At 34.9% G+C, this 17504-nt stretch overlaps 1 protein-coding gene across 2 annotated transcripts in view; it reads right to left on the bottom strand.

Moving 5' to 3' along the window:
• The window catches only part of LOC116345138 (roundabout homolog 2), a 177396-nt gene that overhangs the window by 70849 nt on the left and 89043 nt on the right, over nt 1-17504 (bottom strand). For both annotated transcript variants that reach the window (XM_031774243.1, XM_031774244.1), the window contains exons 3-4: nt 9404-9487; nt 9102-9326 (exon numbers count right to left, since the gene is read on the bottom strand). In XM_031774243.1, the coding sequence (XP_031630103.1) occupies nt 9102-9326; nt 9404-9487 (309 nt within the window). The remainder of the gene's footprint in view (nt 1-9101; nt 9327-9403; nt 9488-17504) is intronic.

Below are 17504 nucleotides of genomic sequence, written 5' to 3'. Positions count from 1 at the left end.
ATGTTAATACTCGTGCAATAACCCCAAATAAAAATTCAATAAATTTTGTTCTTTCCCCCTAGGGCATATTTTATGCACAGCGCGATCATTAATTTTACTTTAGCATATCAGAGTTGAATCCGCGCTTTTTGTTCCATGTGCATAGTTTGTGTGTGTGTGTGTTTTTTATCTGTATGCAAATGCAATCGCATATTCTCGCAATGGCGAGAGAATGAGTGTAGTAATGTTGTTGCCTCTAGGCTATTCCTTACACATTTATCGGTTGTTGCTATCTCAGCAATGGTTATTGTTAAAATTCTGTGCACAAAACACATTCGTCTGAACAAAGAAAGTGCCGAATAGAAGTCAATGTCTTCACAACATGCACAAAACCATTCTACTTTCTTTCTCTTTGTCTATCGTCAATCCGATCGTTGTACATCGTTCATGCGCATCTCTTCACGCAAAACAAACGACAAACGATTTTTATTCGTATTTTAAACAGTAAAATCCATGCGAATGAAACATTCACGCATTTGTTATTTTTCAAAATATGATAGAGTTGCCCATATATGTGACTGTGAGAAATACAATTGAGAAAGAGAACACACCAACGAAAAATTTGCATACAAAAAACGGCATTAAAAGATTCTCTCACATACATTCCCCTCTCCGATATTCAAAATGGATAAGATTAGAATTGTGTTGAATAGTTGGCTGTTTGTTTGACAGGAAGTGTCAGCCGTAATTGAAAGCCAAAATTAACCGATTCTTGTTGGTTCAAAGACAAAATTCATGGTTTCCTTAATCGAATTTGTCAAACCGCCGAAAAAATACAGAAGAGAAAAGTTCGATGAAAATAAATGGTTGGATCGAGAAAAAAACGTTATTTCCACGCAATCTTGTCTGTGATCGTAATTTGTCGCATTTTTTTCAAGCATTGCTTTTTAAGTCAGTCGCTCATCTGTGCAGAGGAAAAATCTCCTCCAATTAATCGCATGACAATGGATATTATTTGTATATACAATGCCACTCAAGAGCTAGCCTAAAAATACTTGAACGCACACACATAATCGGTTGTTCGATCTAAGCGGTGAAAAATGTGTGTATCGGTTTAAAAATAACGAAAAATGTCATGTATCCTCGAAACGAAAGAGCGAACAGCAACAACAAAAAATTGGTTTTGAAAGACAAAAAAACACGAAAGAAAGGCAGCAGCTGAGCGCAAACATAATATTCATGCGAGTGCATTCACATCAATTTGGGGAAAAGGAATTTTTCGGTATTTTTCATCGGTTTTATGCTCGAAAATGCCGACATTCGGCTGTCGTTTAGCATTTTCTCGTCACAAACATATTACATCAATTAATCTAAACAGTTCCTTCTATCATCGTTTTGTGAGCGCGTGTGTATTTTTTTCTTTTGTCGCTTCTATGATGCAATGGCTGATGCGCCAATAACGTTCATGCGGTCACATGTTTGTCAAACAATATTGTTCGCCTATAATCGGCAGAACGGAGAAAGAAAGAAAAACAATCCGTTTGGAAACGGGTTAGAGGAATGTATACACATAAAGGAGCACAACTACAACTCAAATGAATATCTCAAATGACGACCGTGTTATGTAAGCGATTATGGAAAATCGTTATGAACCAACACTTGTTGTCACCATAATCGTTTGTTGTTTGCTCCTTGAGACTCAATGTGTAGAACGAGAACAAATTATAGCGATAATAATCCAAATTCTCAATTAATAATTTATTCGTTTGTTTTGTTTTTTTTTTTCTCTCAACCGTATTTTATCTTTAGTCGTCGTTTCTCACTATGCTTTTGCCAGAGAAAAAAACTAAATAAATATGGCATTTATGATTATGAATGAAAGCGGTCGACGATTTCAAATGAATAACGAGGGAATCGTAAATTAGTAGCATGGAACAAAACTGAAAACTGAATTATGTGAGTATTTTGCTTATTTTTCTCTTTTCCTGTTCACAGCATTTTCATAGAAGTGATGCCAGACGATGGCAAAGGAGAGTAAGACAAACGGGTGAGATAAAGATACAAAAAAAAAAATGTCAAAAAGTATAATTCTGTATTTTGATTGAAATCATAAATGTTGGCTTATTTATAATTAATGGATGTTCTTTGAAATGTTGGGCGCGCTTGTGACTACTTAAAATTTTTATGGTGCATATACAACTATGAGGCAAAAGGCTAATCCCACTCGTAAAGCACTCTCATTCAAAACGTGCTCTCAACCAACACGAAGAATGAGACAACGCACGGAGTAAAACCGCAAAAAGATGAAAATACACGAACGAAGAGCAGGATGGATGCGCGAGAATTGAGTACCAGAACGACAAAAGGCCATAAACGAAAATGCACTGTGACAACAAGATCGGGCAATGGCAACGGTATGCGAGGAGAGCGAGGAGAACGAAACAAGCAAAATACTTGGCTGTTAACGGATGATGGCCTTTGTTCCGCCAAGTGCCTCACGCTGTAAATATAATTCTTACAAGAGCCGCAAAGAGACAAAAGCCCATTCAAATAAAATCGAGAGAGAAAGAAAGAAAGATAGAAACCGACCCATCACAAATTTATAATGTTACGCGTGTTGTCATTTGCATCACACGGAAATTCATTTTGTAACTGTTTACATTTTTTGTTGTTGTTTTCAGTTCTTTTCTCTCGTTTGCGCTTTTCCTATCTCTCACCGTATTTTTTTTCTTCTTCTTCGTGTTTTGGTAATTCGAACTCAGTTGCGAGATGCAATATTATTCATGCAATGAATGTCTTGACTCTTTTTTTTCTATCTATTCAATGTATGTAGAATATATTTCTATTTCGATTTGACTGAAAATGTAGAAATTTCTATTTGCCGCCGAATTAGAAACGGTATTTTCATTAAAAAGACATAAAAAACGCACACCGTTGTGTTGAATTTGTGCGTGAATTGTGTGACATCGAAAATAGATATGTCGAAAGAGACAGATGTACGACTTTCTTTTTCTACATTTTTTTTTAATAAAAAAAACGAAACATTTCTGTCGCCGAAAAGCCTCGCTTGTCTTCTTTCTATAAATAATATTGAATATTTAAATTCCATGCATTGGAATTATCGAACAATAAGACATTTAAGTGGATTTCGAAAAATTTGGCTGTAGTTCGTTGTGACTTTTTTGGATAAGTGTCGAAGCATCTTGTTTTCAATACAAATTGGGTTCAATGTGTCACACCACATAAATTGTGCGGAACAATCACACGATCGATTTAATCTGGCTATAATTAATGGAGATTTTTTTCAAATAAACTACAAAGTGATCACGTTTGAACCACGTCGCATTTTGGTAATGCCAACAACCGATCTTTTCTAATGCACTGCACGCGCGTACACACAATAGAGTTATAAAATTCCACATAAATATACGGTCGTTGTTGTGTTTTTTTTTTTGTTCTTCTGCAGACGAACAAGAAAATTCTTATCTTTGGAAAAACGTGCATTTTCTTTGAATTTACATATTGACTTTCTATTTTTTTTGAATGATATTAAATTGGGTCTTATCGTCATTTCACCTTTAATCCGATTTTATTAAAGATTTTCTATTCAAACGTTTTCTTGAAAAAACATTTCGAAAAAAAAAATTGTTTTTAAATGAACAAAAAAACAAATGACTATCGATGACCATAAGATACCTGTTTATATTGAGATGCGATTATAATTTGTAATACTTGACTCAATTTATATTTTCACCTGTGCTCAATTGTGAACCGCCGACAGTGTATTCAATATGTGACTATGAATCAAAAGTGAGAGTCGCACTCCATCTGTTCGAGATGCATGCCAATTGTTTGCTCAGACTGAATGCACCAGAAAAAGTTCCTGTTGGCGACTCAGGCAGGAAGAACATATTTTTGGAACAGACCAATCTATCCATTCGGACAGTTTGTTTAATTGGCAAATCTATATTTGTTTTTATTACAACTCTGGTACTAGCTTTCGATAATTAAAATTCATGTACATTACAATGTTCTTATTTAATTTCCGATAAATATAGTCCAGAAAATAAAAAATTTTTATTGATACTTTCGACAACCATTTCAATTTTGTACATTTTTAAATCGAGTAGATTCGTAACCATTCTGGTGGCTACAATGTAATAAATTGCTTGAAATAAAATGCATGCCAAATATCATCCAAAGGGAATATTAATCAGTCATCATCGATGAAGAAGAGAATCTAATGAAATGTAATATGGTGACAAATTTCTTGGCGCCTCTTTCAATGGTTATACGTATATTCTATCGTAATAAATGAATGAAAATGTCAAAAAACTCTTTGAATATTTGCAATTTATTTTCATATTCATTGCGCTAGACTGTGATATTTTTATTACCAATTGAGTTGTCCGCTTTGTCGCGAATTGTCTATCTGTCTTATGTGCACACCACCATGTCAGTAACAGCGCGGAAAATAATTTTTTTTTTCATCGCATTGAAAGTGAATATGTATAATATAGTATTGAGTGCGGAAAGCACGTCAAGCTGACAATCATATTGAATTGTCTCTCGAAAAATGATGTAAGACTCGCTGTCTGAGAAACACAAAAATCGGCGGATGAATCGATGTGTGGTGCTTCATTCACACAGCCAAGACATTTTCAATGCGTTTTTGTCACATCGGCGATGTGTTTTGAATGCGTAATATCGACTTTTCTATTTCCATCGATTTCAATGGTTGTTGTTGCCGTAAAAGAAAAACTAATTGTTTCGTGGAATTGCTTCTGCATATTCCGGTCGGTCAATCGATATTTGTCATTTTCTCAAAGTCTATTCGATGATAGATAAACGACAACCGGACAAATTCGAGAAGATTGTTCTTTTTCAAAAAACGAAATTTACACATAAAAATGTGAGAGAATAACTTTGAATTAAAAAGTAAAATTAAAATGGTCGAGCAAGTTTATTCGCTTGGAACTGATCCCATTTCCTCTTCATTCTTTGCTTAAAAATTAAGTGATTAAAGGTGTTATCATTAAAATCCGTAATTTATTACTTATTTTAATGGAGACGCGTAAATTATAAGTCGAGTTTATTAGTTCATTTCGATGCATTTAAATCAATTCGGTCGTCGTCGACAATGAGCCGAACGAAAGGAGAATTTCTTTATACAACAAAGAAAAAAGAGAGAGCGAAAAGAAATGAGTGAATAAAAATGAAGAAGAAAAAAAGGCATAAAATAATAAAAATGCAATAAAAATGACAGCAGATACATGAGAATTTCATTATCCAAGTGAATTCCGGGTCCAGTTCAATGGGTCTTTAAATTGATACGATGAAACCTTTCAATCGACCATCTGTCACCCATCACAGACATGCTGTCAATTGCACATTCACCTCGTGTCACCAAACGAGAGCAGTGCCACCGAAAGAGAGATGAACAACAACAACCGGCTGTGAAGTGCAATGAAATGCATTTGCGCTGTTGGTGTCAGTGACTTAATTAGCGAATTGTGACGCAATATTAAATTGATATGGAATCCAAGAAGCAACAGTGAAATCAACAATCACATCAAAAGTGAACGAGAAAAAAATTATGTATATAGCATATCGCATTTATCAATTTAAAGGCATTGTGTAACCTAATAGCTCACTGGCAGCAGCCGATTCATTTCGATTCGCTTTTTATTCGAACCTAAATGCGTTTAATGAGGTCGAAGGGTGTGTGTGTGTGTGAGTGAGTCGCAGTTGTTTCACTACGTCGACTTCTTCTTTTTTATATTCATCCGTTAGTTAGTTGGTTGGTATGCATGTTGAGGGTGAGAGCAAATGCTCGTATAGCTTATGGTGTGCACCAAAAAAACAAAGCAATTGTGTTCGGTCTCTGTTTTTTGTTGTTGTAAAGAAACAGCGTGCGCACCTAATGATGTATAAATTACACTTTGTTGCATGTGTGCACAAGTAAAGTGAATATAAAAAAAACACCTAAAAAGAGTGCACATAAAATTCGAGAAGCAAAGAATATATATTTGTTGCTTGAGAATTGAATGAGGTGCGACACTCCTACTTGAAAACCTCGAAGCAAATTGAGATACCAAAATATTTGGAACAAAAAGTAGGGAGCGCATTCAATTTTTTATGCGCCTTCCTTGTCAGATTCATTAGTCTGGGCCAGACGAGTAAAACTGAAAATACGTTACCGAAAATGAAAACGTAAAATCAGTGGTATTGCAACCACATCGTAATGAAATGTGTGCACCGTTCATTTCGCTCCCTTATTTTCACTTAAGTCTGATCGACTGAGAGTACGCAAAATGCTTTTTTTACGCATCGAATGAAATATGAAGCCATACAGAGTCACCGAAATGCAGTCTGTGATTTAATTCCCATATCGGAGCTAATCATAATTTAATATTCTTCAACCAAACAATACACCCGAACGCATTTTAAGTGAATCTGTACGGTTTTCTTCGTCGGTGTTTTTCGGTTATAAATGGAAATTACATAATCCGGTAAAAGAATAGAAAGCATTGCTTTCATCTTATTTGTCATCCCTTTCGGTTCTCTACGATAATAGTAATCTGTTTGATGTGAAATGCACTCATCGAATTTGGCTATGACAATCCCGTCCTTCGCAATCAATTGCGGGGTACATTTTCTCAATTTCGACTGCAACATCAAACGACTAACAACCGACCGAATAGACCACTTCCATTTTTCGAAGCAATATGGATTTAGATTCAGTATGTTTTGTGATGCAATACCACACGCAATGACATACACCGTAAATTTCACCCCACATTTTTCAGTTTGTGGATGTGTGTGTGTGTTTGTTTGTTTGTATATTCGAACCCATATGTGCAGGTCTGGAAAAGGGATTTCTATTTGTGACCATTATGAATTTTACACACATATTGTTACAACAACAACCATTGACATCGTCATTAAATTATTATCCATTTTGTGATTTTAACGTATATTATTTCCGTACTCAAATTGAACCATCTCCCTTTATTTAAGTCGCATGAGCTCATTTTCTATCTTCCTTTTTTTCTCTCAATAAATTGGATAGAGTTGCTGAATTATTATTACTGTGAATGGTTTCCATGTATTCACAATGCAGAAATTGCAATATGAAGCCATTTTTGACTGTGATTCGAAAATGTTTGAGGATTTAAATGAAAAAAGGGTTTTTTGTAATGCTGATTGATAAATAAGTGGCTTTTTTCATTGATATGTTTTAATGAATAGCATATCAAACACGTATTGAACATAATGTAATTTGTATTTCTCTCCGTTGAAACATTTAATTAATAGCAATTTTTAACATATTATTCAATATTTTAACGAAAAATGTTCGTGAAATTAATGATTAATATTCAATATTCAATAAATTTTGCTTCTTTTATCAACATTTATTTTAAAATATTGTTATGAAAGAGTCCCAAGTTTAAAATATAGTGAAAAAACGCGATTCAGTTTTGTTTGCCAATTGTCCAGAGAGTGCCATTAATGATGCATTAACTGGTATAAATCATTATGAAATGGCCTTTTCATATTCACTTCAAGTATATAATATTTTGTTTCCGCAACCAAAAATATGTTACAGTTTGAGTTTTGTTTTTTTCCTATGCGGAAACCGAAATGAACGCATTGATATTCTCAAGAGACACATATTACTGGTTGGTAATGCACACGCATCATACCCTAAGAATGAAAAAAAAAAAACTGAAATATATATATCGAAAGAGAGAGAGAGAGAACGTAGTAAAACAGTTCACAATTGAGATTGAATGGCATCTAGTTTAATGAAGCGCAGTTGTGGTAAATAGGGATAATTTAATTAAATCTTGTTGACTCATTGTTCCTGCTGAATATATTATACATATATAGGTTCGAAAAACTGCACCGACCCACACAATCAATTACACATTTTCTGTTTTTATTTCGTTCTTTCCAAATAAACAACAGCAGTAGCAGCAGCAAGAAATGAAGAAAAAATACTTTCATTTGACTACGATGCCGAATCTGGTTTGTTACCATGATTCAAATTAATGGAAACAAATCGTTCAACCAAGCCTTTTATTTCCAATTTCACTGCCAGTCAATTGAAATCATTAACTTTGGTTTTGTTTTTAAAAGCCGTTAAAAGTCGAATAATCTCTTGGAAATGTGGGATTTTAAATAAACACAAAAACCTTTTCCCGTGCGGCACAGTTTACAAATACATTTTTTTCATCTTTTTAAACCAAAAAAATGGAAGAATTTTTTCTTCATGAATATGAACATATGATTATATAGTTTCGTCATGAAAATAATATGTTTTTTTTATATTGTATGTAATTTCCCGCATACTCATTCATTTATCTACTTGAATCAAAGTCAATTTAAATGTAATGCTGTCTTTTATTATTGTTGTCAAGATGCGCAAAACTGCATCAAGTCATTTATACGGTATTTGGTATCATGATTGCTTGATAAATACAATGTGCAAACATTTCTGACAGAGACAGAGAGTCGAGATATTAAAAACGATTTTCACCGAATGTGATGTATCTATTTCGAATGCAATTTTAATTGAGATATGGTGATTTCATTCCAAGCCTATTTACCAGTCAACAAAATCATTAACTCGATGGACGATCAACTTGTTTAAGGATTTTTTTTTTGCTGACTCGCAATATGTGCGTACGTGAATGCAGTCGAAAAGTGACTATTCTTTTCGCAGAAAGTCTAGACATCTGCATGCAGTGCAAAACAGCAGAGAAAAAAACGCTCGCAAATGATAAATCGCGTATGATTTATTCTTTCGCTGTGTCAGGCTCATTAATCATTTTTGTTTTGATTATTATTTTTAGTTGGTGTGGCTATCTCTCTCCGAAGTATGCATTCGTCTTTATAATTTTATCCATAAGAATGTAACCGATTCAACAAAGACTAAACGCAATATGAATTTGACCTAAACGAATTGATTCTTTTGCTTAATTTAGATTGGCAATAAAATGAGATGTCAAGGGTTTCAAGTACGGCCAAAAAAAAATCAATTTCAACCGTCGTCAAAGTTAAAAAACATTCCGATAAAATTCGCCGAATAAAAGTGATGAATAAAATAAAACACTTACCAGCTATTTGAAGTGTTGCATTCCGGCTGAATACTTTTCCAGCCAAATTCTTGGCAACACACCAATAGACACCACCGTCTTGTTCCTTTTTCCCGTGCACCGTGCGTAAAAAGAATAACGATCCGGATGGCAAGAGAACTCGATGTGATTTATTGTCATTGTCACTAGTTTTGACCGGTTCACCGTCTTTATACCACTCAATAACCGGGTCTGGTTTTCCTTCGGCTAAATTCCAATTAAATAATTTCAATAGTAATATTAAAACACTCTAACACCCAAAAAAAGGTGCAAAAAATACATACCTTTGCAGTTTAATGTGACCGGTTCATTTTTCGGTACAACTATGTCGCTTGGATGTTCCGTTATACGAGGCGTACGATATTGTGCTGTTGAATAGACAAAAAAAGAGAGAAAAACGTTATAATATGAGTTTTATGAATATGTGCATAGATGCATTTAATTCCATTTGAATTTATTTATACGTGAAAAGAATATATTTCTTTCGTCTGAAAATAATGACGAAATGATTACATACAGACACAATGAGTTGCATAGTTGAGGAATAAGTAAATTTCAAAATTCAGAACAGTGTGCAAAATATTCTAAGCAAATTCCTATCTCTCACAATATTTCCGTCGTATTTTCATTTGTAACGGTTTAGATAATACCATTCCGTTGGTGTAAATTGCAATTAAAAAAGTTTATTTTTAATTAGATTGACGAGCAAGAGAAAAAGGTTTTTTTCATTAGGCTACATTGCATTGTAGTCGTTTTACTATCGTTTTTTTTAATATACATTCACGAGTTTCTTCCTTGAACGGCACACGGCGTAGCAAAAAGTGATGTGCAGAAAGCGAGAATCTATGTACGAACAGCTGGTGAAATTCGCTTGTTGTTTGTTAAATCCGAAAATTTCTTCGAGTAAATCTGTCTTTTTTCCATGCTCACAGAGCCGGCACATAGAAAAAGCGTATTTATCTCGAGCACACAACATAATCCATACGCTCGATTCGAAATTAAAATGAAATTTAAAAATCTCTCGTTCACAATTACATGGAAATTCAGCAAGCAAAACAAATAAGAAAGAGTTATTTTCTCTCGTTATTCTTTTTTTTTTCTTTTACTGTTCTTGTGTGCATTCGGGCATTTGTTTATTTTCAGTTAATTTTGTGATTCAAAATGCCGAAGCCAGTGTCGAGAATATGTCATTGAGCGAAAAATGTAGATATAGAACGAAAGAGAGTGCAAGAAAGCAAGAGAGAAAGAGAGTTGCATTTTTCCGAGTGGTGCAAAAACATTTTATAACATACAAGTGCATAAACAAACCAACCAAAAAAAAAAAAAAACCCGACATCAACTAACTTTTGCACACACACTCCATGTCTCGCTCTCTCATTTTGTGTGTGTCTGGCTCCCAGTTTGCCACTAATATATTACGTGGTCCCGTTGATCGCATAAAATCTGGAAAAAGGAACTGCTATGCTATCATCTCGAAATTTTGCTCAAATTCTGTATGATTTTCATTGGTGCTGTTGCTGCAACAACACCATCAACGACATTAAATCCAAAAATACATTCAAAATAAGACACAACATTGAACAGAATGAAAAGAAGAAGAAGAAGAAGAAGATGAAGAAAAAAACAAGCCAAAAATGTAAAATGAAATAGCGGTAGCGAAACGAGCATGCATAAATTTCTGCAATACAAACAAATGATTCAGGCAACTGAGAAAATGAATCTCGCTCTATTTCGTGCGTTTCGTACATGCACAGACCGAATCGAGAAAACTGAAAATGAAGCAAACGGTATGAACGAATACAAACATGTGTGTGTGTGTGTGAGCGAGAAACTTATTAGGGAATTTATAAAATGAAGTTGCCATTTGATAAGGCAAATTAAATTCGAAGCACTTGAATGAGCTTGGCATTAAGAGAATTTTCATTTTGCATTGTCGGTGAAAAGCCCGAATCGATAATATGGGCGAACGAACACGAGCAAATGGCTGCAGGCATAACATTAGCATGTTTGGCTTTGAATACAATTGGCATTGGTGGCAACAAACAAAAGAAACAAAATGAACGTAATGACGAAATAAAAAAAAAGAAAACAGCCCGGCACATCGCCTTGACTATACACGAAAGCAATGAGCGGCATCGAGAGCAGGGAAGAGAACCGAAAACAGTGTGCACCATTAAACAGAATTATGGTATTAACAAAACAATTCACTGTGCGAATTCCAGTGCACAAATTTGTTCGAGGCACTTTTGTTGTGGAAAAATCCGAAGCTCAAAAGCACGTATAAATAATGAGAACGACTACTTAGCTGACGATGAGAATTATGTGGAGAGTGTTATAGTTTAATTTTGCTCTATCTACGAATTTCGGACCGTGTTCCTTTTTCCATTGAAATTGAATGAACAACGTCGATACACAATGAAATATCCGCGAGTATTTCGGATTAATTCGGAAATGACATCGAATGGATTCAATGCCATTGCAGCTTGTTTATTTCAAATATTGATATAATAAGTAGCAGATTAAAGTGAAACAAATGGGCTAAAGGAATTTTGAAAAAGAAAGGATCGTCTACATCGTCAAATTTAACGGTGTATACAGATTTAGTACTTAGTCGCCGAAATAATGGTCTGGCCATGAAAGTATGTTGAAAATGTTGTTTGAGTGTGGCGTGCGTTAAGCGCGCGCCGCGGATAAAAAGATATGAAGAAAGGCAAAGAAGGCGACAAGTGAGTTGCAAAATAAGGCTAAATGCGCCTGCAACAATCACAAAGGGAATAATAAAAAGACTTGGTGAGTGCAAATAAGTGCTATAAATGTATGATATGTTCTTGAGTTTAGTGTGCTTCATCTTTTGCCGTCGTCGTTTTTTTTGTCGCGTCGTCGTTCGTCTACGAAAACGAATATTGCAAAGATTCCTATTTGCCCATTGTGTTCTCCGTATGAAACATAAACATTCGGTTTTTTTTGTCTATTTGTTGAGAGCGCAGTGTGCGCATCAAGCTTTTTCGCTTTTATTTCGTTTATTCGATTTTCTTTTGCATTTGCCGAGAAATGACTGCCACCGAATGAAAACATACATACACAAATATAGAATCAAATAGAGTCAGCGCTGCAAACTGTAAGAAAGATTGCTTTCACTTGTAAATTGGAAATTTAGTATAGCATATTTGTGTTGAAATACGCTACCGTTTTCACCACGACAGACACTCCGCAGTCCACACCGTAATAATAAGAGCACACTAAATGGCAATGAGCCAAAATTATTTGTGCAATGTGAATGTTGTGAGTTTGTTGTATGCATGGCATTTCGGGCTCTTTGTTTATTTCTTTGTTTTCTTGTGTGTATTTGTGTGTCGTCAATCCTTTTGGCACGGTCTCGCTCTTTGGCCGACGATGAAAATTGAGAACGACGTCGCTACTTCATGTACACACAATAAGACACAATATTTTCGCTTCGGTTTCCGTGTTTCTTTTTTTTCACGGACTGTTTTTATTCCCTCAACTCTTCTGCTTTTTGGATTTCGTTTGGTCTATTTTTATTCTTATGTGATATAATGATGCGAGCATGTCTGCAAACAGAATGGCCACGTATTTCGAATATTTGATATTATGAGGTTTACGTGTGGCATGAATATCGTCTTTCTCTCCGTCTCTCTCTCCCTCTCTCTCTCTCTCTCTCTTTTTCTCTCTCTCTTTCCATCTCTCAATACCATTTAGAACTTAGTTTTACTTTCAAATGGCCATTTAAATAAGCATTTACAGTACTGTTTGCTGTTATTGGCTGTGTTACTTTTTTAATAACATTTTAACACAAGCACCGACAACGAGTAAGCATAAATGTGATGGCGATAGAAAGAAAGAGATAGCTCAAACTGAAGCACATCGTGTTTTTGGCATTGTTTTCTTTTCGTATGGTAAATTGCCAGTTTTTGGTCGATTTTTCGCGAGGCGCGCACTTAACGTCAAATATATTTGGCCATTTGCAAATCATTAAAACGATTTGTGTATACGCGCAAACCTTTGTAAAAGCAGCATGCGTAAATAAATTTTCCAATTTCATTTTAAAAGTCATATTTCTTGTCTCTGCACAGTGCACAAAGTTGCGCGAGAAAGAGAGACGATGACTCTTTTTGTTTCTCTTTCTTCGACACCAAGTTCATAGTCTCAAAATGCCAAGCACCGTACTGTACACTGTTTTCTTTTTGTTTCTGATTAAAAAACTGAACAGCAGCATGTACAACATGCTACGTTTAGAAATGTGTGTTCGAGTGCAACCGGTCGTATTTTCAAGTTGCGTCAAGTGATTTTATTTCGGTGCCGATGAAACCACAATCTGATTAATGATTTTAACTAGAATTTCGTTTAGAATGGCGCTCATAATTATTATAAATCGTTTCTATTCTGGCAGTGCGAGATAGTAAAACAACAACGTTATGCTAGCCAAATGCATTGAGTGATCGTGTGTAACGGATGAATACGCAGAAAAGGATGAATGATTCGATGATGTAAATGCAAATGGGTCGTGTGTTTTACATGAATTGCCGAGCATAAATTGCGTGTATTTATTGCATCACATTTTCAATTCAAGATTGAGATCGATGCATCATATTGCGATGTAAAAATAACAATTTCGAGTGTACCGACCATATCCACAAGTACGCACACGTACGAATTGTGTTTTCGTTTTATTTCGCTACTTCTGTTGAATGATTGTTCTGTGTGCCACAGAATGATTCCAAAGGAGTGTACAGGCGGTTGGTGTTTTTTTCTGTTTCTGCCGATTGCGTTATGTGTGTGTGTTATTTCATACATACGCATTGTTTTTATGATCCTTTTCATAAAACATGCACATACCATTTTATTTATTTTCAATTTGGCATATGCTCTCTCTCTCTCTCTCTCTCTCTCTCTTCGACATACACAATCTGTGGATTTTCATATGGCTTAAACCAAAACCAGAAATTGATTCAGAGAAACACCATTGGTGATGTGAGTACCGTTGCCGCCGCGTGTGCATTAGTTGAACAAACTTGCAACTTGTTCAGTTTTGTTGGTCTTTTTCTTTTGTCTCCCATAAAATTAGCTCGTTGTATAAACAGATCGTAAATCTTTCAACAAAAAGATGTACATGCAACGTATGCAAATAGAATGCGAGTAATGTGTGTGTGCATGTAAGTACGAACAGCAGAAAAGAAAAAAATAAATACACCAAAGCAACGAGAAGCCAATGAATAAAAAGGAAAAAAGAGCCGTCGTCATGCAATGTCGTCGACGATCGAGTTAGAAAGAGAGAGAAAAAAAAGAAAAATCGTATTAACTTGGTATAATTAAATGTTTAAATAGCGTTATTAAATCGAGTAAGCAGCCAAAAAAGAAATAAAAACGCGAAACTTTAACTCTAATTTTATATGCAAAACGAATGGAAAGTGATGAGGAAGAAGAAGAAAAATTTCAAGAGATGGCACCGAATGCGCTAACACAAATTTATGTACACATTTTCGTCGAGAAAAAAAAACCTCTATATCGGTTTAAATTGTGTGTGTCTTGAAGTCAGCGTCTACTTTTCACCGAAATGGAAATAAATTCATCGAAAAAGTGTCTAAAATAGAAGGTAAAACATTGTAGCACGGCGAAAAAAAAACGTGAATCAGTTTCACTCTTGCTGTTGTTTTTTTTTTTTTTTGATGATGATGAGGAAACAGCAGAACAAAGAATTTTAAATTCCACCAAATGTTTTAAATCACGAAACTAACTTTTGCTTCGGTCAAAGTTTTTGGTATTCTTTTGTTTTGAAAATGTTCGAGTTTTTTTTTCGTCCGAAGTTCGTTCTGTACTCGACATTGGCGCGATTGTTTTTATCAGCGAGATTTCTGACGAGAATTTGTGGTTGAGCAAGTAAACATAAAGGCGATTTCAAGACTTTTCCCTTTCTTTTTCAAGATTTTTCCCTGACAAGTGATCAAATCGAGAGCAGCCTATTATAAACGAATCGAAAGTGAAAACACACAGCACACTTGAACAAAGTTATGGCATATCGTGTGCTTAAGACTTTTATTTTTGTGTAATTTATCCAAATGAGAAAACAGAAAAAATAACAACAACACCAACAATGCCAATATCGCAATAATGGTTTAAAACGAAAAAAAAAAACAAATTAAAATTATTCCATCTTTTTTATACTATATATTTTGGGTCTTTGGCATAAAATCTGCTCTTCTTTTCTTCTTTGAAAGAATGGAAAAATGTACTACAATTCAAATAATGCCCACATACTTTTTCTTCATCTTGTTGATTGGCACTTGATGGTTTTCGTTTTCGACATCGAGTGTGTTTTCAACACGAACTCTTACACACACACACACACACAGCAGAAGCAAAAAAAATTGAACGTAACTCAATCACTAATCAAAAACAGGGAATAATTCACCTTCGCATTTCCGCTGATTGTTTTGTTTGTGTGCATCGAAAAAGCAAAATCAAATCGGGAGAAATAATAATAACCACGACGACGACGACAAAGAAGAGACGAAAAAAAATGCCGAACGCAACAACAAATACCACAATTTAATTCCGAATTCCGTTTTCGATCAATTACAATTTCTATCGCATCACAATCGAAATGGAGTTTTGAAAGGGTTTCTTTTGCGCCTCATTCTATGAATTTAAATGAACGGCACGTAAAATTTATTAGCTCTATTAATTTGGAACAAAAGAGATTTTCCAACATGTCGTTGCTATATCGGCGTACAGACACACAATTCGATATATGTGTGTATGTTCTCGTCTTTGACTCTGAATGCTATAGATCTCAGTTGGTTTTGTTTTTTTTGCGGCGTATCGCATTCAGTTTCAAACGTTGTGTGTATGCATTTTGGTGAGCACATTGTTTTTACATTGTGAAGCCAAGAAGCAAAGGGAGAGAGGTAGAAGAGAGAGAGGGAGAGGGAGAGAGACCCAAAGAACAATAGCCGAATCCTCAGCGATGCGTTTTATATGCTGTGGTTTGTAAATTCCTGGATATTTTCATTTGGTAATCAAATTTGAACAAAAGAACCAGAAGGTAAAAGCTAGTTAAAATTACAATTTATCTTTAATTGATGGCAAAACGGGATGGTGAGAGTGCGCGCGCGCATACACACATACAAATGACAGTGAAAGAGCGAAGTTTAATTCGGTTTTATTTATATGTAGAGATACTTCAATCGTTTACTATTGTGATGTGGCTAGTTGCCTGGACGCGCGTTTTTTCATCTCACACACACACAACGAATGGCAATTGAACCCGCAATTGTCTGCACGAATAAATTCGATTCATCGTCGATTTTGGCAAAACACAATAGTTCATTCGATTCGTATAATCGAATCACGATTTCAACAATATCTCCGGTACGTTTTTTTTTTTTTTTTTTAATTCCATTTTGAATTTTCTCTGGCTTCACATTCGGATGATATATTTAGCCCCCAAAAACAATTTCATTTTTGTTTTTTGATATGAATTTAGAATGTCGGTATGCGCAAGTACACGGCATGTTAAACCCCGGTGTGTTGAGGTTTCTTTGTTGTTGGAAATGTGCGTTTTCTGAAACTGCACATTTACAACGCAATCGAGGCAAGACGTTTCCGTGTCGATTTTATGTCATGTTTTATTGAATTTACCGTGTGTTTCGGTGTATATTTATCGATGTTGACACAAATGTTATGTATCAAGCTGTTTTTAAAATGATCGCCAACCGTGCATTTTAGTTTTGTGCAAGCAAAATCATTTGGAAATTGATCTGAAGAGTTGGACTCGATGTTTTTACAGCAGCACACATTTCGTCGTATTAACTGTTGCTTTTCTTATAAAGTCTCTTCGATACATTCAAATGAAACGATGAATTCATCTCTCATATCACAAATGTTAAAACAATTTCAACGTAACAACTATCTCTTATACATGTTGGCAATGGTAATCGATAGACGTGCATCTCGCATGTGTCAAATGCGCTTGATTCGTTCGAAACATGATTGATGAGAACTTTAAATATTTGAATATGATGCGATGGGATGTGATGTGTGTTTACTGTAAACATAACATTTAGATCGATATCGCAGTTGTGTTGTAAATATCGACAAGCGATTTGTAGATTGTGTGTGTGCATACAGTTTAATGGAGCGGAAGGTGATCGATGTCATTCTTTCACTTCTTATATTTTTCGTGTCCAACTTTCAAAACATTTTTCTCTTTCAACTCATCATTGAACATTTCTTTGCTACCGTTTTGGCATTTCTTTTTCTTTTATCTTTGGGTTTTTTGTTTCTTCGAATATTTCATCAGTCAAATTGCACATCGTAACTCATCAAATACGCCCTGGAATTCTGTTTAGATAACAATATTCGCGATGC

The sequence above is a fragment of the Contarinia nasturtii genome, unplaced genomic scaffold (genome assembly GCF_009176525.2).
Source record: "Contarinia nasturtii isolate CC-2019 unplaced genomic scaffold, AAFC_CNas_1.1 Cnas_scaffold_1240, whole genome shotgun sequence".
In the NCBI taxonomy this organism is placed as follows: domain Eukaryota; kingdom Metazoa; phylum Arthropoda; class Insecta; order Diptera; family Cecidomyiidae; genus Contarinia; species Contarinia nasturtii.
The sequence above is the reverse complement of the archived record's forward strand: the minus strand, read 5'-3'. Positions and strand labels throughout refer to the sequence as shown.